Source organism: Protobothrops mucrosquamatus, unplaced genomic scaffold (assembly GCF_001527695.2).
Source record: "Protobothrops mucrosquamatus isolate PMUCROS unplaced genomic scaffold, P.Mucros_1.0 scaffold23, whole genome shotgun sequence".
In the NCBI taxonomy this organism is placed as follows: domain Eukaryota; kingdom Metazoa; phylum Chordata; class Lepidosauria; order Squamata; family Viperidae; genus Protobothrops; species Protobothrops mucrosquamatus.
In genome coordinates, this window is record NW_015386408.1 from 2,468,378 (window position 1) to 2,492,493 (window position 24,116).

The 24,116-nt window shown below is 40.5% G+C and overlaps 1 protein-coding gene across 1 annotated transcript in view; it reads left to right on the plus strand.

Moving 5' to 3' along the window:
* Positions 1-14,012: 14,012 nt before the first annotated feature.
* The window catches only part of RREB1 (ras responsive element binding protein 1), a 75,572-nt gene continuing 65,468 nt past the window's right edge, over positions 14,013-24,116 (plus strand). The window contains exon 1 of the mRNA XM_015810844.1: positions 14,013-14,168. Coding sequence (XP_015666330.1) covers positions 14,055-14,168 — 114 coding nt within the window. The 5' untranslated portion in view covers positions 14,013-14,054. The remainder of the gene's footprint in view (positions 14,169-24,116) is intronic.

Consider the following 24,116-nt stretch of genomic DNA (forward strand, 5'->3'; position numbering starts at 1 on the left):
TGTAAAGCCTGTATCTCTGAGAGAAAGATGACACAAGAGTTCATATCATTAGGAATCACCCATTTAATGTTGAACTTTAAAAAAAGAAGAGAATTGAAAGAATAGCCTGTGGCTTGCCAAAATTGCTTATAGTAGAAGAAAGTTATTAGACTTCTCAAAGTCCCAGATATGATGGGAATTACTGACACAACTGGGATAGCAGGTTACGGACAGCTGGAGTACACCTTGTTAGACACACCGAGATTGTAGAAGTAGATTAACTGAATGGAACAGTCAGGATAGGGAAAGAATATGTTGCATTCTTGTGGTGTTCAGCATGCATTGTATTAGGTGCAGGTACCATAAAAGTGCCAGCTTTGTTTATGTCTGTTTCGAAGTAGAAGTCCGTAACTTAGTTCTCTCCTGTGGAGAGAATCTTCCTTTCTGAGGATGCTTCCTCCCATGCAGATCACCTTCCTATGGGTGTACCTTGGTACTCAACTGCTATGAATTTGGTACTCAGAGCATTATTTGTACTCATTGTTTGTTTGGTACCCACAAGCTAGAACTTGTCAGTGTCAGCTACCTTGTGACTCACTACATTATTCCTTATCAGGAAAAAATGTTTGGTATTCATCGTTTTCGGTACTGGTTATGCCTTCCAGAATCAATTAACAATGAGTACCAAGGTACCACTGTAACAGGAGTCCCATAGAATTAGTGAGAAGACTGAACCCAGGGTTTCCAGCTTCAAACAGTAAAGAAAGGCTGGAACTGTGCCTTCTGTACACTGTGTAGCATGAGTGATCTGTGCTCAGCCTTCAGGCAATCTCACTTTCCTAATTTGCTCAGGTTAATCATCCCTAGAGTTGTGCTAGCTTTCTAAAATCCTGAAAGGTCCTGTGCAACCATGAAGATCTAACAAGCATGCCAATCCAGCTCTTCAATGCAGCATGGGATTGTCTGTGGCTTTGAAGCATAAGGCCTAAGTTCCAAATACTGGTTCCAAGTATTTCTCACTAAATTAATATTAAGAAAGGGTACAATAATTTTGGGGATCTAGGAGTGACCCTCATTTAAGCTATTGACTTTTATTGCAAGGGGATGCATTTTGTAGTGATATATGTGGTTAGGTTGCGGCCAACGCTGCAACTGTGTATATGAAATGTATGATGGGCGATTGGTTTGACTCTTTTTCATACTATTGGGAAGGGGGACAGGATGAATGGCAATTACCCATCTTAATGAGTTGAGTTTTTAAGACTAGAAAGTTAGACTGGTTAACAAGAAATAGAAGGCATCCTGATAATTATTCAGGTAGTTAAAAACAAATAATGCTGTGCTATGTTGCTGGCATCTTAAACTCTTTTCCCAGTCAAACTCATCTTCGAAGGTGGGAGGCGTCTGCAATAAGAGACATCAGACTGGATCAATGGATCACTGTGTATGTTGGAAGTGTGATGTCAGGGAGCTGAAGACAAAATGATGCAGATGATAAGAGGGTGAGGGAAAAAGTCGGAGAGGCATTTTTTAAGAAGATGCCTAGTCAGTAAAGCCCTCCAAGCAAAGAAACCCCCACAGATAAAACAGCTGAAAATAAGAGGGTCTGTTTTGCTCTTGACTTGAGAGGAGTGGCGCTCCGTAATAAATGACTGTGTGGCAGCTGTCTCCCAGCTTTGTCCCTTAATCCTGTCAGTAAGAGCAGCCAGGATTGCAAATGCTTTCAAGTAGAATTCATTGGTCTTGTGTGTATGTGTGTGTGTGTGTGTGGGGGAAATGAAGGGGTAGTGAGATGATGACTTTCTTATTGATCAGCAGGTTCATATTGTGAAATTCTTTGGTTATTTTAAAAATCTCACAGGGTTTTTCCTCAGCCTCTATTAAAAGGAAAAATACAGAGAATAAAATATTCCTACATCTTAATTTGCTTTTTCTTTTTTTCCCTTTTTTTCAAAAAAGTGAACATCAGTGTCACTGAAAGGTAGATGTGATAGGGAGGATTTTAAAAAGCCATAATCCTAGATTAGGCTTTTTTTCTTAAAGCAAATGTTAATTGGGGATGGCTTGATTTTAAGACATAATGAGGTTTATTAATTTCTTCTTAATGAGTTCCTACTCATTTAAACAAGCCAATTTTGTTTCAGACACATCCATTTAACTAGGATGTATCTGAAATACCAACAAATGATTGTTATTGATGCTGCTGTTCCTTGCTTTTCATCCCCAAGTATTTTATATTTGGAACTTGAAAGGTATTGTTTACCTTGTTTACATTAGAAGTTAGAGATAAAGCCTCCCTCAGGTTTGTTTGTTTATTGAATTTATATAGCCTCCTGTAACTCTGGGCAGTGTACTCAATTAAAACAAAAACTAAACAACCAGTATAATTTATCCAGTTAAAAAAAATAAAAACCATAATAACTAAAAAGATAGGGAAGATTGCAATCAAACTTATACCAGCCATTTTATGGGTGATGGCAAAACTCACTTCTGAGGGCCTTCTGGAGAAGGAGGATTGGGACCAACTTCACTTTGGAGGGGATGATGCTCCAAAGGGTGAGTCCCATGGCAGAAAAGGCTCTCTTCCTTGGTCCCGCCAAGTGAAGCTCTTTGGCTGATGGAACCTCTTGCAGGACCCAATGGGATGGGTGGATGTCATGGGGGCAAGATGATCCCTCAATTACCTGGCCCAGGTAATAGTGGTTATACAGCTAGTCCTCGGCTTACAACAGTTTTTTTAGTGACTGTTAAAAGTTAAATAGCACAGAAAAAGTGACTTATGACCGTTTTTCACACTTACGACTTTTGCAGCATCCCCATGATCATATGATCAAAATTCAGATGCTTGGCAACTGATATTTATTTATAAATATATTATTTATAAATATTATATTTATGACTGTTGCAGTGTCCCGGGGTCATGTGATCCCCTTTTGTGACCGTCTGACAAGCAAAGTCAATGGGGAAGTTCACTTACCAACAGGATTACTAACTTCTCAACTGCAGTGATTCACTTAACACTTGTGGCAAGGAAGGTTGTCAAATGGAGCAAAGCTCACTTAACAAACGTCTGATTTAACAACAGAAATGTTGGGCTCAATTGTGGTTGTAAGTCGAGGACTACAAAGAAAAGGGATTTGCTGTCTCCATCTTCTGCAGCTGTTTTCCATCTTGGAAATTCACCCAATTTCCAAAATGGAACTATCAACTAGTTTCCGCACTTCATAGGTTTTCTGAGATCAGCCGGGATTGGTTAAGTGCTACCAACTCTTTTGATATTGTGTTTGTCTTGTTTATTGCAATCAATCACTAAATTGGTGTGAGGGAAGCAAAGCAATAGTAGAAGTAGAGTGGAAATTCAAGTGTCAACTAAAACGCTGTATCCTGCTTATTAAATGCCAAAATACACAATACACAAAAAATACACAAAAAGAGGATGAAAATGCCCTTGAAGGATGCTGAACTTCATAACTGAAAGCCTCTGTTTTTCATAGCTTCACTTCATTTGCTGGCTCTCCTTTTGACTTACGGAAGTTTGACTTTCTCCTTTATTCCAGACAGTTCCATATTTGTTTTTGGAGTGAGTCAAAAATTGGATCACTGACTATTGCCACATGAATATCTTTGCGGTCAGCCATTGGTCACTTGATTTGTATTTGGATGCTATTTGTAGTTCCTGGGTTGGAGAGATTTTTTTTGGGGGGGGGGGAGTGGTGAGGTTTATGCATTGTTAATGAGCTTAAAGAGGCTTTTGATGGGGAGTCTGAAGAAAATCACAAGTTAGAATAGCTTGCGGAAAAGGGAAAACTTTAGAAGCAGCCCTTGCTTTCTCTTTGGAGATCCCTGAAAAGATTTTCCACAGAAAGATTTGTGGTTGAAAAGATAAGGCAGAAAAGAACTTGAAGATGATTAAAGATCATAAAAACAGAGAAAAGTATAAAAACAGAGAAAAGTGAGCATTGGTTAACTCGTGGTGCCTGAACACTGTGCACTTTAATTCCTCCCCTGCCAATTAGTGAGGAAAAATGCCTTAACTTAGTGTGTAAGTGGCTACATAAATATGCTCCTACCATGTTGCTTTAGTCTATAATTGTGGAGAAAAGCCTCTTTGGCTACGAAGGTCAGAGTCAACCTTCCTCCCCTTGTTTGCCAGGCTCCTAAGCCAGGGGTGGGAAGGGAGATTCCCCTGCCTTCCTCCTAGTTAACAGGTGCAAGGAGCAAATGTCCGAAGAGAATTCTGACATCACGGAATTGCAGCTTTTCCTTCATCAGGGCATTACAGCTTCTTTAGTTTCCACTGTAGCTTAGCAAGAATAGCCAGACTGATCGTCCCTTGGATGTCCATTATGTTCCAAATCTTGGCATTTGCATGAACAATTGATGGTCAAACTGGGGCCTGAAAGCCATGAATGTGGCAGGGGCTGTCATTACATACCGGTACCCTGTGGCATCCCCCCCCCCCCCAGTTTGTCCACAGTTGGGGGTGCAGTGTTTTTAAAGCTAACTGTAAGAATTAGACTTGTGATACCACTGTTATGGTTCGCCTTCATCCTACCTGTTGTGTTCCTTATTCTGTAATTTGGCTACTTTCTTTCTAGAATTATCTGAAATATTTCGAAGTTGGGTCAGCTATCACAGAAAGGTTACATCCTTCAAATCTGTACATTCAATACAGAGATCATTTTCAGGCATGGAAACAATTATTTTTGTTTGGTTTTCCTTTTTTTATTTCAAAGTTTGCTAAAATATTTTTGAGCCTTAGTTGCTCAAATATCACACTGTAAGTAAAAAACACTGCAGTAAATATAATTGTTTTTCCTTCTAACGCTGGAAAAGGCTATTGTTATGAAGATTCTTACTTAGCTTTTTTGTGGATAAGGTCTCTGTGTTATAATTTCTGTGCAATATAAATATATAATATGCACTCATGCACACACACACATTAACATTCACTGTTCTGATCTTAGCTTTTGGTATATATCACGTGTGTCAAACTCGTCACATATCGCGACTCTTTTTGCATTGCCTGCAATGGGGTGGGTACGGCTTCGGTATGATGAAACCGGCCCGCAGGCCAGCAGTTTGACACCCCTGGTATATATGTTCCCAGTGCTTTTTTTGTAAGAAAAAAGGTGCCAGAACTCACATCTTGTTAATCTTTTATTAAAAAAATTATTCAGTTCTTAACATAAATTTAATTTATTACATTTAAGGCAAATGTTCATAGTAAATTTTACACTAAAAATTAAAAAAAGCTTTTCAATTCACCAATGATTTTTTAAAATAAGAAATTATTTACCTTTCGCACATAGTCAATCACTGTACACACACCCACACACATCAGTTGTGTAACAAACCATAACGGTCACCGCCCGCAGTAAGCACTCAGCGCGCAACCACATGACCAATCACAAGCCGAGCAGTGCCACAAGCCGAGCAGCGCCATCACAACCAGCACGGACGTAATATGCATGCATTGGACTCGACACACAAGCAGTCCGCATGCATCGTTTTAATGATTTTTGCCACCGACCTGCTACGCTCGACAGGGCAATTCGTCCATGTGGACCAAACATCAAATTTTCAAAAGTTACTTTTAAAACTTGGAAAATCCGTTGGAAAAAGGTGCCGGAACTTTGTTCCGGTGCGTTCTATGACAAAAAAAGCACTGTATGTTCCTATTATTGTTGAATGATTTCAGGATGAAAAATTAGTTATTTAAACATTGTAACCTTCAAACAGTCCAGTAAAGAAAATTTGACTACAGACACCTGTTGATTTGCATTTTTCCTTCATTTTCCTGGGGTTTTGTTTGGCTTCAGTCTCTTTCTTACTGCCTCTGCTACTCCAGTCAATAGAGATGAGTGGCTGAAACAGCTGCAAATCTCTCCTTGCTGTGAGGGTTTTTTTTTTTGTATTTTTGGGTATTCTTCAAGAGGTCCTGATGCAAGTTGCAGATAAATCCAGGTGGTTTTGCAGTGACAAAGAGGAACTCTGCAATAGTGATAAAAAAATAAACTGTTAAGGAATCTGTTCTGGATTAGCATTTTTGACATCAGATCTGTCCAGTGGGGAAAAATAGCATTATGTAAACAACAACAAAAAAAATAGATGTGCTTCAGGATAGTAAGCAAATGTCGCGAAGGAACAATGACAAAAAGTTGCAAATACTTTATCTAGTAATATCAAAGCTGAGTTGACAGTGTAGAATTCTGAAGATGTTAAGGCCCAAGTCCAGCCCAGATTTCTCCTCTCAAAAGCAAAAAAAAAAAAAAAAAGCTGTATATTGGTTTTTCAGGAAACCAGAAAGCCTTAGAATTAAATCCCCAAATGGTGTGTTCACTAAAAGCCTTTGTAAGGCATGTAAACATTTGTAAGCAAATGTTAATCCAAGGAATTGTTTCTTTTCACAGAAGAGGCAACAGCGGTGTTTTGCCTTAACGTTAAAGAGGATAAGTCTGCATCTGGTTGCACCAAAGGAACAATATAATGTGTAAGGAAAGCAAGTTCTTTTATATGTCCCCATTAATTGCTGCAGTCTAGAGTGTAAAGGACTAAGAGAACAGAGTGTTTGACTTTGATAAGTTGTTGCCTGAAGTAGTGGTGTGTGTATTTGAAATTCTAGTGCTGTTCTAACTTGTGCAGTCCATGATGCTGCTAGCAGCCCTACAAACTATCTCTCTTTGAAAACCTTGATTTCTAGTTTGCCTGGACATGTTCTTAAAAGCAGGCTGAAATGGGCCAAACCCTTGTTTTCTGGCATTCTCTTAGCAGATAAAGATAAGTCTGACAGTTGATTGAACAATACAGGCTGTGAAGCAACATGTTGAGTGGAAGCCGCTTTGCTTTATGGACTCAAGGGAGGGACTCTGATACTGTGTAATTGGACTGGCGTTCCATATATAAGGTCTTAATTTCCATTTTTTATCTCTTTGATTTAAGAGATCATTGGTAGTAGAACTCCTATTGTTTTGGAAACAATACAATGTTCTCCAAGTTGTCTCTTTTTAAATGTATTGGGCTACATTTTCTGCCATCATCTGTAAGTGCTATGGATGAGAGAATCAACAGTTTTATCATTTTACTTATAAGTTCTAAATAAATTGAATTGAAAAGAAGGCTAATTTATTAAAAAAAATCTCCAGAGTTTAGTCAGGTTAACGTCATCAAGAAATGGAACCTAGGCTGACGCTGTGCATCAGAAATATTCATTGATTCAGGGGCTACTTTGAGGGGATGACATAAAATGGTTCAAAATGAATGAACCAAATGCTGTTTTTATTTAAAATCAATAAGAACAGGGATGTGATGCTATCTTTTGCCTATGTCTTTTAAGTCAGTGCTGAAATTTTTTGGAAAATATATCTTGAAGATATGAAAACTTCTGAATTCCAGAGACGCAGTGTGGGGTTTAATTTCTAAAGCCTCTGTTATCTGAGTTACTTGTGAATGTATAATGTCAATGAAAAATATTTTGCATGTTTTGCTTGTACTCTGCTCGTACAAAAATGATGCACCAAGTACCAGGCACTAATATTTCTCAATTATTATTATTTTTTTGGCTTAGATTATCAAGTTTTGTTTTCCATCACATTGTAGGTCTATCCCAAAGGCTGTAAGCTGTTCAGTTTTCTCTAGATATTTGCAGTGCTTGTATATTACATCCTTATATGGTTGTAAGCTTTACAAATTGCTGTTGTAGATTTCAAAGTATGAACTTTGGTAGCTGATTTTTTTTTGGCTAATAGAAAAACAAATCATAAACATTGTGTGGTTCTGAGGCAGGTGTCATTTTCCTGTGGGCTTTATTCCGAGAGCTTTGCCAATACTAAATTAAAACAAATCAATTTAGTTTTCCTATAAGTCTGAAGGAAAATGGCCTGTGTACTGAAAAAACAAGTATCAAAGTCATCCAGTGACTTAAGAAGTGGTACACATGTATGTAATACACTTAAAAAAAAAACCAGTTATAAAAGACCCTTATCTTTTTCATTTTCTCTTTTCTAGGCAGTTTTTGTACTAATCCTCCATTTGTGCTGACATCATCAGGACTCAGTTTACACCAGCAACTCAGAATTCACATTTTAAAGGTTAGTTTGGATCAACATGGCTTCTTTTTCAACTCCTCTCCCCCTTCCCCCCCTGCCCTTTTTGAAGTGCCTGTATCACTGTCTGACGTTATCCTTAATCCTCCAAGATCAGCAGAAAGTGGAAGCAACCTAGGCTGCTGAGTGATTGCTGCTTGGTTCAGGTGGCACGGGAGGGAGCCTATTTTTGTGCTGCCAGGGATCACTAAAAACAGAAGTAGAGAAGGGATTGGGAGTGTGTGTGAATGGATGGAGTAGCAATTTCAATGGATTAACCTGTAAAGCAATATGACTAAGCAAGACTCATTGTGAAAACACACATAACTGCCAGCCAATGTGATGCGAAAGATAGCCCCAACAATTCTGAGGAGAACTAGGTGAAAGAATTCAAACCTACAAAAGGTGAGTCCCAAATTCTTAGTCCTACTAAGCCAGAAGTAATATACAAGCAATAGTTATTCCTCTTGACCACATACGTTCTCTAAGGGGTAGGTTCACACCCAACTTATATATAGCTGTGAAATCTTTTGTGTATAATTGGAGTAATGGAACCTTTTGTTTGCTCACTACTCTTTCCCTCTACTACGAACACTGCCTTGGCTATTGCCAGGATCAGGCAAATGGGAGAGGACTTGTAAACTACAATGGATGTGAAGCTTTATGATGAAATGCTCCTCTCACTTTTACCAAAGGTCAACATATTCTCCTGAATGAGACATTTACTAGCATACCACTGATTGTGAACAGAATTCAGCAATCGGTTTTTTCCACAGTTGTTTTTTTTTTAAAAAAAAAAAACCACGTGGGAAGAAGTGGCAGAAGTGTAGAACAAATGCTTGTAAAAATGTTGGTGAGAGAAAACCCCTTTTACGCTGGGTTTTCTTGGGTTCCTGAGATTGTAATACCAGGCATCTCCAGCCACAATATCTGAGATTGCTGGATGCTGATCAGATAAAAATGATACATAAATACAGGTAGTCCTTGACTTGCAACAGTTCACCTATTGACCATTCAAAGTTACAGCGGCACTGAAAAAAGTGACTTATGACCATTTTTCACAGTTACGACCTTTGCAGCACCCTCATGGTCACATGATCAAAATTCAAATGCTTGGCAACTGATTCATATTTATGACGGTTGCAGTGTCCCGGGATCATGTGATCACCATTTGGGGCCACCTGACAAGCATTGGGGAAGCCAGGTCCCCTTAACAACTGTGTTACTAACTTAACAACTGCAGTGATTCACTTAACAGATGTAGCAAGAAAAGTCGTAAAATGGGGCAAAATTCACTTAACACCTATCTCACTTAATAACAGAAATTTTGGGCTCAGTTGTGGTTGTAAGTTGAGGACTACCTGTACATAAACCATAAATACATTAATCAAATACATAAATACATTAATCAAACCTGGTCCATAGTTTTTTATTTTAAAAAAGGAGGGGAATATGAACTTGCTCTTTAGAAATAAATCAAAACATAAAATATCTCCCACATAAGAGATTATCAAGATATTGAAACATCTTGGAGGGAAACAAAGGAAGTGGGCCATGGTCTTTGGAAATGGGTGGAAAAGTTTAATTTATATCAGTGGCTCTCAACCTGTGGGTCGGGACCCCTTTGGGGGTCGAATGACCCTTTCACAGGGGTCGCCTAAGACCATCTGAAAACACATATTTCCGATGGTCTTAGGAACCGAGACACTGCTCCTCTATCTCCTTTCCCTCCTCTTCCTCCTCCTCTTCTTCCTCCTGCTGCCCCCCAAGCGGCTTGGACGGGCGCCGGGACAAGCTGGATGGGGGGTTGGGGGTCACCACAACATGAGGAACTGTATTAAAGGGTCGTGGCATTAGGAAGGTTGAGAACCACTGATTTATATTAATGTAGTTCTGTGAATATGCATTTGGGAGTAAGTCACACTGAACTCTAAAAGTGACTTACTTATGAGGAAATATATATAGGATTAAAGAGTGGTTAGTATAAAAGTCTGGCATTTACTTAGGTAATTACCTCTTTCCTCAGTTTTTTAAAATCCTAACAGAGGAAACAAATTTAGCAAGTTTCTTCCTGTTGAGACTGAATGAGAAACAGCAAGCCTTGGTTTAATTTTATTTCTTTTTTTCCCCGTACGGTTGTTATTTAAATCATGTCTCATCTCTGAGGGCCTTTTTTTCATGGTATTTGGGCTGACTACTCTGACTACTCTGCCTCTGAGCTGGCCTTTGTCAAAAGCCGACTGATTTGTTTGCTGTTGGTAGCTTCTAGTAGTCTATTTATATGTGTTAATGCTTTTGAGTCTTGCAGCTATTGCTTGCTATTTTTCTTGGTGGGCCTGGATCCAAATGGAAGCGAAGGGGGCATTCCTGTGAACTTTAACCTGTGATAATGCTTCCTTTTTTACCCTTCATCTAAACAGGTCCGTTTTTTGACAGTGCAACTGGCCAGTTTGTGTGTAGCTTTCATTAAAACTACATCAATGTCCTGGGAACTCGCTCCTTGAGGGCAAAGATCATTTTCCTCGGGGAAACATTTCATGAGAATGTGACCATAAAAAATTAAGTTTCTGCTGCATTGTTAGTCTTCTGTTGACATTCTAACTGGCAGAAGATGCCATTTGAGGTGTGGAGACTTTAGAAGCAGCTGAGCTTAAAATTTCTGTGAGACAGTCCAGCGTCTCCAAAAGATGTGCAAAAATTGCTGCATTTTCTCGAAAGCAAACTAAACTATATTACTATTTTTACAAAGAGCTATATTTGTACTTATGAAAATACGTAAAGCAGTTGCTGTAAGGAGTATTCACTGTCCAATTTACAATGTTTCTGTCCTTTTTTTATGTGTACTTTTACGCCAGCTACAATATGGGATTGCACATGTAACATGATAGTAATTGCAGATTGTAAATTTGGCTTCCTTTTTTCTTGATAACATTGAAATTGAGAGGATTCATTAGGCATGATGGGCTCCTGACCTATAGTGCTTGATCCCTTCTGAGTATACTAGGCAGTAGGTCTGTCTGTCTTTCCTTCTGTCCTTTCCCATCCACTGCAGTTATTTGTGCTAACATTTTATTAAAAAAATGTTCTGAGACATTCTTCTACTGAGTTCTTCTCTTCTGGTTTTCCATCTGGGTCTTCCTTTACCTTATTCTTTAAGCAGAATTCTGCAAAATCCTATAGTATTCTGAGACTTTGATGGGATTCCATAAGACACTAAGACTTCCCTCCCATTCCTCCAACACACCCATTTTTTAATCACCAAGGTTTTGCCCCTTAATCAGGAGTTGTGGGATTTTTTTTTTTAAACTAAGGTTCCATGGTCTGAAAGAGTTTGATGTTCTATGATCTGAAAAAATCTACATCATCAAACAGTTTTGAGATGTAGGTACAGTTGAATATCTGAATTTGTCTGAATTGTGATATGCTGAAAATAAATGAGATAATGATGAATCAGGATGGCCTGATCAGACTTGATATGATATTTTAATAGCTGCTGCTTTAATAATGCAGAATAATTATACTCCCTGGATTATTAATGTTTTCTCTTTCAAGATGTTTGAATATGTTTTGGATTCTTCCATTAAATGCACTCTGCCCTCTTAAAAATAGAGAAATTCTATGAAGTCTTCATTTTCAAATTATCTAGTATCAAAATGTTAAATAATAAAGGAACCAATTTGGAGATTTTTTGTCTTTTATTCTTCTTTCATTATCATTGTGGCAATAAAATATTATAACCTGCCTTTATTAACAACAATGAAGGTGAAGGCATTTTAACAATATAAAAATATTAAAATATAGTAAAATAATATAACTGAAATATTACTGTACAATATATACATGCTGAAATCTGCCTTCAAATGATATAGAAAGCTTGGGGGGGGGAAGTATGTATTTGTATCAGACGTAATCTTTATGCTAATAAAATTAAACTTAGCAATAGTAAAGGTTACAAAAGAAATAAAAAGTAAAGAATTAATCATAGAACACAACACAGTTACTTAGAGCAATGATTATGGATGAACAATACATAAGGATCTTAGCTTGGTCACAAAATTAGGACGCAAATCATCTTTTCCAGGAAGGTAATAAACCATCATTTACAAAACACAATTCTGGGCTCATGGATTTTTATAAGCCAAAGCCAAACTAAGTCATGTTGCAGATCGGTCTGATTGTGAACACCTTGACATTTTCAACTGCCATACTGCAGTTTTACTCTTTTTACAATATCTCTTGCCTTGCCGCCCCCAACTAGGGGCATAGAGCAGGCTCAAGTCGCAACTGCGAAATATATATACACATATACATATATATACACATATACATACTAATATATATATTGAGTATATTATTAATATATATTGAGTATATTACTAATATATTATTTTTAGTATATATATATATATATATACTAATATATATATTAGTACTGAAGAAGCAGATTGAGTCATTTTCATGTGATTTTCATCATTATTATCCCTTGGTTATCAACAGCAGGGAAGTTCTCTGGCCAATTTTTAATACCTTCAGTCATAGTGTCTGATCATATTGGCACTTGGGAATTGGGGAACATGGTGAATATGTTTATTTACATTATGTTATTTGTACAGAATGATATGGTAGGACTTTTGTTTGACTCTAGGGTTTCTGTTTTGCCTAGGTGAAGGCCAATTCATTTTATTTTGTAGATGTATTATGGATAAACATTTTCAGGTCTAGGAACTCAGGTTTAGAAACTGAATGAGGTTTTACTCACTTTGAAGAAACAGGAGTGCAGCCTGGGATGAATACAGTACCTAATCTAGTTTTGCCATTGATGTGACTTTACTGAGATAGACTGACATGGTAATCCATGTTCACCCATAAGTTGTGTTATTTTAATGCAGTTTATATGCCTTGAACTTAAAGCCAGTTTTTCTTCTATTATGCAAGTAAGCATTCAACGTTAAAACAGTGCTAAAGAAAGTAACACAATCAGTTCTTGTGCTTATGACCTCAGTGTCACATGATTGCAGTTAGGGTACATGGCAACTGGTATGAATTTATGATGGTTGCAGTATCGTGGGGTCATGTGATCACTATTTGCAACCTTCCCAGCTGGCTTTCAACACGTAAAATCTATGGGGGAAGCTGAATTTGCTTAATGATTCTGTGATTTGCTCAGTGACCATATGATTCTCTTAAGAACCATGGGGAAAAAAGGTAAAATCAGATGTGGTCATGTAGCAATAGCAATAGCACTTAGACTTATATACTGCTTGATAATGCTTTACAGCCCTCTATAAGCGGTTTACAGAGTCAGCTTATTGCCCCCAACAATCTGGGTGCTCATTTTACCAACTTCAAAACCATGGAAGGCTGAATCAATCTTGAGCTGGTCAGAATCGAACTCCTGGCAGTCAGCAGAATTAGCCTGCAATGCTGCATTTTAACCACTGTGCCACCACAGCTCATGTAGGGACTTAATGATCGTATTGCTTAGCAACAGAAGGTTCCAGTCCCAATTGTGAGAGTAAGTCGAGGATTACCTATTGCTGCCAGTGATCGTATGTCATAGCCTAAAGAAGTACAGTACAGTACTTCAACAACTTGCGGTTATTGAAAGAGTTTTAGAATTCATGGGCTTATTGATATGGAGAAAAAAAATGAGCAAGAATGCAAGAAATGTACATATATTTCACCTGGGGGAAAGATGGGATAAAACAATTTACAATTTAACGTTGTGAATAATAATAAAATCTAATCAGTAAAATAATTGCCTTCCCTTTCTCCTCATTAGTTCTGTCTCTTCATTCTTAAAGGATGTGTCATGCAGTACGTATAGATGATCATAGTTTGGAATTATATGGTTTGGTAAGATACTACAGTTTTACATGTATGTCTGTTTATAATTTCAGAGAACAAACTCCAAATCTTAAGCAGTTGTACAGCAGCACCACGATTCTCAACTGTTTTGAAGGTGTGGATTTGCCCTCTCTTGACACAGCAATGGCAGCAGTTATGAGCTTAGGAAAGATTGCTGAAAATGGCAGTATGGCATCTCAAAATGTCAAGTCCCCATCAAAATCTCTTACTCCTACTCGGATTGGCAGAAGAAACCAGGTAAGGAATAACAATTTATTTTTGTTTTTCAGAAGAACACAATTTCACATGAATTATTACCTCCCCATTCTGCCTCCTCCTGGCCAGCTAAATTGTATCAGTACTCCTAACTAATGAGAAATGTATATACCAGTGGTGGCGAACCTATGGCACGGGTGCCAGAGGTGGCACTCAGAGCCCTCTCTGTGGGCACATGCACCATGCCCCGGAGATGGCAACCGTCCCTCTTCAACCAACTGCCTGCTAATTCGCCGAGGTCCCACGTGGCCAGATGCATCCCGGCATGGCTGTTTTCCCTCCCCCCCGTCCCGTCCCTCCTGGCCTTGCATGCTCTCCTTTTCCCGGGCACGACCCACTGCATTGCCTCCTCAACTGTCAGCCGGCCATCTAGCGGCGGCGGGCTGCGGAGCCTCACAATGCACCAGTCGAGGGGCCGGCAGGCTGTGGCTACTGACGGACACTGTCGGCCCCCATGTGCTGGCTGGCCTCTGTGTGTGGGGGCCAATGGTGTCAGGCAGCAGCCGCCACGGCCCTTGCCTTGCCCCATGGCAATGGCACCCCCACCCTGCCTCGCCTCACCCCACAGGATGAGCCTCCTGTCTACCGCCCCACCTACCAGAGACCCCCTGGATCTCCCCCAACCCTGCCCACGCCCCCACAGGCATCTCTCCCCATGAGAAACATTGAGGTGACCACGCCCAACTTGGCCACACCCACCCAATCTGCCATGACCACTACAGCCATGCCTACCCAGGGGGCCATGCCCACCTGGCACCCGGTGATAAATAAGTGGGCTTTGGGTTGCAGTTTGGGCACTCGGTCTCTAAAAGGTTCGCCATCACTGGTATATACTGTATATTCAAAAGCCAGTCTGTATATGCTTTCTCATTTATTATGGAGCAGCTCTTGAGCCTAAGCATTGGTGAATAAATGGCTTTTGAGCAAATTGGAAGTAAATGAACTCCACTAATCATGATTGGTTGCAAATGATTGCTTTACTAGCTTGGAGAATTGCAGTCAAGTCACACATGCTCTTTATACATGCTCTCATTCTTCCTATGGTGTCTTCTTGCTCCATTTCCCTTGCTGCTTCCTCTATTGTTGGCCTTCCAGGGCTGGAAGGGGAAGCTGTGTGGTTTTGCTTCCCAGATCTGTCATAGGCAAGTGACTTGATCCTCTTCTTGCCTTCTTTGGTGTGTTATTATCAGAAAAATAATAATGTCTGTTTGAGCTTTTATTAGGCTACTTTTTGTCGTAAAATATATAATCATAAGATTAGAAGGGATCTTGGAAGATGAAACTTTGAATGATGGGTTTAGTTGTTAAGTGGCTGATAAAGGACCTCCAGAATTGAGGTTTCTAACTAGCCAGGCTTGGTAATAAGCAACGTACAGAAAAAGAACCATCCTTTCTTATCTCCAATTTTTTGTAAGTGATTCAGATGTCTCAGTACCTTCTTCTATGAGAACAAGAAACAATTTAGGAGTAAGTTGCCCTGCTTAGAAAAAAATGCTGCAATTGTTAGGGAGTTTTGAAGCATAACAAAAATGTATTGAGAAATCAATGTGACTTGGCAAGGCAAGGCATATATGTCTTGCCAGTTTCCTAAAGCTGGAGCGTAACTAACTTTGGATCACAAGATGTTTTAGACCCTGCAGCATCAGGCTACTAACTATTCTGCAGTGAACTTCAAAGTAGTGTTAAAATGTTGAAGTTATTAGTGCAGCGGTTCTCAACCTATGGGTCGCGATCCCATTTGGGGTCGATCAACCATTTCACAGGGGTTGCCAAGCAAGGCTGTCCGCCATTTTTTTGTCCGCCATTTTTTCCCCCTTTTCCGGCGGGTGCCTTACCTCCCTTGGGCTGGGCCAGCTGGTGGTCGGCCTGCTCAGTCTCTGCCACTTGCCAGCTACACCTCGGCCGGTGCAGGGGGCGGAACCACGCATGTGCGGCGCTCCCGGGCAGGGAAAGTCCTCGACTTATGACCGGTTGGGTAGTCCTCGACTTATGACCGGTTTAGTCCTCCACTTATGACCGGTTTAGTCCTTGACTTACGACCGGTTTAGTCCTTGACTTATGACCGGTTGGGGGTCGCGGCATTAAAAAGGTTGAGAACCACTGTATTAGTGGCTTCTTTGGTTGTCTTAGTTAGCACAAATCTCACAGATGTAGGAAAAGAAGAGGCAGAGTCTGGGGAAAGAGTCAAGAGAGGAATCAGCCTGGAGTTGTTATGTTGCCACAAGCTATCCTAGTCCAGTCCCCCTTTGAATTCCATTCTCTTACCTTTAACTCTAGGGCCAATTTAGTGCTGACCTTAGTTCACTAGATTCTTGTGTATAAGCTTGAGCATTAAATCATCTTAATTGGAGCTTAATGTATGGTTCCATTCCTGTTTTTTGCGCCTGACACAGCTCATGCTTAGGACTTGGATGGATGACAATAATTTCAATAGGGAAGATGCAACCCTAGCATAGACTCACTTGGCCATTCTTCTAGAGTTCCTTTTCACTATTGATGTGGATGGTTCTCCTTTCTGTAATCCAAACTTCTCTACAAATTGGGAAAAGTAGGGAGCTGCCACAGAAAGCAGGAACTGCCCTTGGCAGCTGTAACTACAGGAACTTCTTGCAAGGACACCTCTGCTTCAAAGTAATTTATGTTTTCCTCCAGTCAGAGAATGTACAAGATGACTTAAGATACTAGGCAAGGCTGGAAGTGATGGCACCCTGCTTGGACCACATTTCTTTGTGCAGGACATTAGCAGAAACTGTGGTTGCATGGAGAAAACTAGTAATATAAGGAAGGGCTTTTGCAGAAGAAGCAACATTTTCCTGAACGTTATACCCTAAATTTTACCTAGTCTGCCAAGGCTTGAGATATATGTGATACAGCCTATATTTCCTTCCCTTTGGTCCTTTGTGTAGCACTTCGTTGGAAAAGCAGGAAGAAGGTGGATAAACTGGTTGGCTTGTTTGTGTGAGCTTTGCTTAGAGCCACTGGCTCTTTAATCACACCAGCCCTTTCACTGGGCATTGGATCAAGACAGTAAATGCGACAGGATTAACATAAATACTTGCACTGTAATAAACAAACAAATAAATAATGGAGAGAGGCTATGGGTGATTTTCCTATCAATCAAAATAGAAGTTGACAATTAAGTAGGTTTGCTGTTTGGAATGGAGTACCTAGAATGGTATAAGCAGATGAGCCTCAGCCATTATTTTATTTGCTAGTGATCCTTACCCCAAAGCTACTGTAGATAGGCAGATGTGGTCTCTCTGACGGCAATTCCTGTTGCATTCAGAGAGAGAGCGCAACATTTTAAAGATTGTGTTGAAGTTGAAAAATAGCATTCTGAATGTCTGACACAAGGAGAGAGGTTGGTGGTGGAGAAACTGTTTGATTCCAGTCTTGGGCTCTTGATTCGTATTGCTCACTTACAGGAGGAGGCAGTCCTCCAAGGGAGAGAAATGAAATCTCCATATTCACAGGCAATATACAGGAACTACATTTGGAAAGCTGTTGCTTCATGACCTACTTACAATATTTTGGTTGCCACTGGAGATAAAATCCTGGACCAGATGAATTATTTCAAATACAGTTTGCACGATGCTAGGTTATTTCATGGGTTAATGTGCTTTTTTGGTTAAATCTTACGGGAGGAAACATTTGATTCAAAAGTTACAGGTTGAACTTGCGTGTTAAAATGCTTTTAAATCACTTTGTAACTGGGAATTGCAATTTTCATTCCTTTACCAGTAAGAGAGGGCAACATGGTGGCTCAGCGGTTAAGACAGGCTGGGCTTGTCAGCTAGAAAGCCAGCAGCCCAGGTTCGATACCCCAAGTGCCACAGGATGAGGTGAGCCCTTGTTCGTGCCCCAGTTCCTGCTAACCTAGCCATTCGGAAGCATGCAAATGCATGTAGATAAATAGGTACCACTTCGGTAAGAAGGTAACTGTGCTCCATGATGTCATGCTGGCCCTATGACCGCAGAAATGTTTTTGGATAGCGCGGGCTCAATGGCCTTGAAACGGAGATGAGCACTGCCCCCTCTACTCAGCAATCCACAGGGACACCTATTAGTTAGAGGGATCTATGTCAGGTTGAAGGATCTTAATCCAATTCAGAGAGTATATCCTTTAAAATCATACATTGCTTATTCCCCTCTTTATAATTGATTTCACGATATGAGAGATCAAGAATTCCCAGGGGTGCTTTTTCCACCTGTATCAGAGGTCACATAAAGACATATCAAACTTTTTATCAAAGTGGCTGTCTTTTTTGCTACTTTGTTTGAGAGAAGCTTTCCCCCCTCCCCATCAGTAATACTCCAGCCTAGTCAAGCTGTATTGCCGCAGTCCAAATTCTTCAGCAAAACTTAAAAAAAAAACCCAAATACACACATAGACAGAAAGTTGTATTAAAACTATTATATTGTAAACTGAGCCCAAGCAGATTCTTCCTTTTAGCTAGTCCAGTGGTGGCACTCGGAGCCCTCTCTGTGGGCACACGCGCCATGCCCCGGAGAGGCATGTCCCTCTTCAACCAGCCGCCCGCTAACTCGCCGAGGTCCCACATGGCCAGATGCATCCCAGCACCCATGCACTCACTGGCCTCTGTGTGCAGGGGCCGATGGTGTCAGGCAGCAGCCGCCCCGGCCCCTGCCTCACCTTTCCCTGTGACAATGGCACCCCCGCCCTGTCTTGCCTCACCTCACCCCGTAGGACGAGCCTCCTGCCCACTGCCCCACCTGCCAGAGACCCCCTGGATCTCTCCCAACCCTGCCCGGCCCCCACAGACGTCCCTCCCCACGAGCAACATTGAGGTGATTATGCCCATCTTGGCCACACCCACCCAATCTGCCATGACCACCACAGCCAGGCCCACCCGGCACCCGGCGATAAATAAGTGGGTTTGGGGTTGCAGTTTGGGCACTCGGTCTCTAAAAGGTTCGCCATCACTGAGCTAGTCTGTTTCAGAGTATTGAGCCTGTTTGGTTTATGTCAAGCAGATGAGACCGGGGGGATATAAAGTAAAGGAGGCTCAGGCCTGGTAGTTGCACGGACCTGGGCTAATATTAAATCTGAAGTTTGCCCTAATCAGTTCTGACTAATTTGTTTGTTTGAAAGGGGGATATGTTAGAAAACAAGGCTTCCAAACAATTAATGGCATTGCACAGAGGGATAGATAGGCTTCTTTCAGCAAGGGAGCTATAACCTGATTTCACAGGAAAGCCTGCACAAACATATTTCCTCCTGATATGTTTGTTTTGCTGAGACAATATTTAGCATGGTGGAAGAAAGATTTGCACCTGAAGGTAATTCTACGAGCCAGCTAGAATTTGAAGGTCCTTGAGAAGAACTTTAGTAATAGGTATAGGATGTGTTACCAAGTGTTTTAATAGGAACATATAAACACACAACGTTTGTGTTACTTTAGCCATGCATAAGGAAAATATGAGGTGCTTATCCACCATGTCGCACTTTATTTTTTAAGAGAAAAGCAAAAGGAAGAATTTCAATAACCGTTTTATTAATTTGCGGAGCACACCACTATATAAATTGCAACGGCTAATAGTATAAATGTACTACTAAAGAAAAATCTGCAGATAGGAAAAACCTTACATAAATTTATAGAAAAAGGTTCTATGCTCCTGAGTATAAGAAAGGGGTTTAACAGTGAAATGATACTATGAGTAAGCCATTTTTAAATAAATCTACCTGAAGCACCTGCTTGATATTTTGCTGATGGAATTTCCAAAATCCAGTATAAAATATTCTAACAAAGTACTTTAAAAGTATGTTCACTTTTTCTGGGAACTTTTCTGAGCTGAATAGTTTGCTGCCTTAGTTTTGAGGGGTTTGCTATAATAACTGACGAAAAGAACAATCCAGGAACAGCTAAACACTTAAACATCTACGGGGGCAATTTGGAAATAAACATCCAGTGACAGATATTCGCGAATACAGAACTTTTATTATACACATTAGAAAACTACAACATTACATTACTTTTCGACATAATTGCCATTCAAATTGAGGCACTTGTCATAACGTCTTACAAGGTTTGAAATTCCTTAGTAGAAGTCGCTCGGCGCCAAATCTGGACTATTGGGGGGCTGGGTAATCAAAAACATCTGAACAGAACTGCTTCAAAAGTTCTTGGGTGCATCTAGTGGTGTGCAGGCAAGCATTATCTTGAACCAACACCACACTGGAAGTCAGCATGCCCCCACGCTTGTTATGGGTGGCTCGTCTGAGTTTTCGTAACATTTCACAGTAGACTTCTGAACCATGAACTTCACTAGTAGTACTCCTTTGGCATCTTCACATTTGGCGGGATTTTCTGTGGCACCACTTCCGGTGTGGTATTGGTTCATCATAATGCTCGCCTGCATACCGCTAGATGCACCCAAGAAATTTTGAAGCAGTTCTGTTAGGACAGTGGTTCTCAACCTGTGGGTCGGGACCCCATTTGGGGTCGATCGACCATTTCATGGGGGTCGCCAAGCAAGGCTGTCCGCCATTTTTTTCTCCGCCATTTTTTCCCCTTTTCCGGCGGGTGCCTTACCTCCCTTGGGCTGGGCCAGCTGGTGGTCGGCCTGCTCCGTCTCTGCCGCTTGCCAGCTACGCCTCGGCCGGTGCAGGGGGCGGAACCATGCATGCGCGGCGCTCCCGGGCAGGGAAAGTCCCCGACTTACGACCGGTTGGGTAGTCCTCGACTTACGACTGGTTTAGTCCTCGACTTACGGCCGGTTTAGTCCTCGACCTACGACCGGTTTAGTCCTCGACTTACGACCGGCTGGGGTTGCGGCATTAAAAAGGTTGAGAACCACTGTGTTAGGATGTTTTTTATTACCCCCCCTATAGCCCAAATTTGGTACCAAGTAACTATTACTAAGGAATTTCCAACTTTGTAAGACGTTATGAGAGGTGCCTCAATTTGAATGGCGATAATGTCGAAAAGTAATGTAACGTTGTAGTTTTCTAATGTGTATAATAAAAGTTCTGTGTCTGCAAGGGTCTGTCATTGATAACCAAATGGAGGTTTGTTTCCGAATTGCTCTCGTATAAAGCCTTTCCAGAGTCTAAATGTGCTTGATTTGCACTCCTGTCTTAATGAATGGTATTCCATGTTAACGATTTCTTTGAAAGTAGCTTAAAAATATGTAGTTATGTTTCCGTGCATGATGTGGTATATAGATACACCTTCACCCTCACACACATTGCCAAAAAAGACCCAGTTCTTCAGAAAAGGCTCTATTGCTGGGAAAAGGGTGAAGGGAGGAGAAGACAATCAGCAACAAGGTAGATGGGACAGTTACAGTGATGATGAGTACATCATTGTAAGACTAGAAAAACAAGGTTAGGGTAAATTGACTTAGAAAAAATCTATGTTGTTGCTAAGAGCCAATGGCATATAATCAGTATGTGTATGAATTTATAAACTGCTTTGGTTGACCAACTCTAAGTGGTGTAGATGAAAGGAAATAGCTCAGTAACTTTGCATTGTAAATGTTTACAAGGGTTTTGGTAGGATTTTAGCTCTCCAAAAATGCCCCTGACTGTGCTGGGGCAAGGTGTAGCACCTGTAGCTGCAACATCTTTTCCTGTAATTGTGCAACTGCCCTCCATAGCTTCTGAACACATTGCTTTAAAGCATTCCATACATGTGCTTCCATTTGTACTCATGTCACAAGCATCCACTGGAGATTAAATTCAGTACTGTGCAATTTTAGAGATGTGACACTGAGGCCTAGTGTATAAAGGAGAAGATTGGGAGTTTCTTTAAGTGAACTCTCAAGAGTACACCAGAATTTGGTGACAAAAGAGACAAAAGGGCTAATTCTGGCTGCACAAGACCAAGGCTTAAGAACAAATGCTTATAAAGCCAGGGTTGAGATGACAGAAACAGACAGCAAATGTCACTTCTGCAAAGAAACTGAAGAAACAGTGGACCACCTAGTTAGCTACTGCAAGAAGATTGCACAGACTACAAACCGAGGCATCATGAAATAACAACAATGGTGCATTGGAATATCTGCAAGAAATACCATTTGCCTTGCAAGCACTGGTGGGACCACAAAATAGACAGAAAAAGAAAAAGAAAAAAAGCTAAAATGTTCTAGAATTCAAACAGAGGGTCACCTGCTACGTAATGCCCCAAACTTAACAACTGTTGATAAGAAAGGTAAAAAAGTCTGGATAGTGGATATGGCAATACTTGGAGCCAGCAGAATAAGAGAGCTGGAAAACATTATGAAATACAATGATCGGCAAATAGAAGTATGACAACAGTGGCAAAAGAAAGCAAAGATAGAACCAATAGTAATAGATGCAATCTTGGACGCAATTGCAAAACATCTGGAGCATCCCTTGAACACCTACAACACTGACAAAATTATTGTCAGTCAATTGCAAAGGGCAGCTTTACTTGGAACAACTTGCATCCTGCAACAATACCTTTAACAATACCTGCCTGTCTCAGGTCCTTGGAAAGGACTTGATTGGTGAGTTTTAGAGGCAGTGGGAGAATAATTAATAAAAATGCCCCAAGTATTTGGAGGGATTTAAAACTGGTGGAAATTTGCATGCACACATAAATGTGGAGCAGATTTAAATTATTTAGCATTGCATTCTACTAAAATGACTGCAGTATTTTTTTTTTTTCATAATATATTAGGAAGGATTGGACAGCTCATTTTAGAACGCAGGAGACGGGTTAGACTCTTTTTTTTTTTAAAGTGTGGACAGAACTTGGAAAAGTTAATGTAAAACTGGATGTGCTGTGTATGATAGAATAGTGGATAATTATATTGACTCTTTCAAGCAGTTGGGCAAGAGAAAATGATTAACTTGTTTCCAGTCTGTCCTTCGACAGAAATGTCTCTGTCTGATTCAATATCCTAAAGGCATTTTGAAAAACACCAATGAATGAATCAGGATGTTCTGCGTAGACACAAATTGTTTTGGTTTCTTGAGCAGTGCCCATCGTACCTATAACTAATCAGGAATCGTTCTGTTCTCTAGCTTTTTTCTTTGCTTCTTCCCCCAAAACAGCAGGACTAGTTGAAGGTTTCTTTTTATTTTTCAACTCTGATTCTGGATTGTCTGGGGGGGGGGGGGGAAATGCAGCAGTAAATAACAATATTTCTGTAACAGTAACAGAAAGTAAAATGAAGCAGTTGGCTAATTCTCCTTGGGTTGGTGAGGCGGCTATAGTTCTTTGTTATGCAGAAACAATGCAAACATATATTTGCTGATTCTAATTGAACAGCCTCTGGTTCCCAAAGTGCTTTTTGCAAAAGGCAAACTGGACTTTCTTTTTTCTTTTTCTTTTATTTGAAAACATTTTGCTTCTCACTCAAGAAGCTTCTTTGAACCATTAGCTGGATGATTGAGAATCTCCATAGACATTTAGCCTATGGGTCTTTCTCCCCCCCCCCATTTTTTAAAAGAAGTGTCTCACGTTTAATGCAAGCATCGTGGTCAAATTGTAATCGGGAAAACTAAAAAATGGATTAGTTATAAGCTTGCTAATTTCTCCCCCCCCCCCTTATGACGTATTACTGTATCTTTCTTTTAGTGTTTCTGAATCCCATATCCTTATATATAACTTGCTCTGTTCTTAAGGTTTACAATATATATACAGGGATTCTTTTTCTCTCTATGATTTTCAGTTTAGGGTGATTTCTGTATTGCCGATGGGGAAACTGGGGGATATCATAGTACCTAAATAGGTTCTAGGACAGTGGTTCTCAACCTTTTTAATGCCGCGACCCCAACCGGTCGTAAGTCGAGGACTAAACCGGTCGTAAGTCGAGGACTAAACCGGTCGTAAGTCGAGGACTACCCAACCGGTCGTAAGTCGAGGACTTTCCCTGCCCGGGAGCGCCGCGCATGCGTGGTTCCGCCCCCTGCGCCGGCCGAGGCGTAGCTGGCAAGCG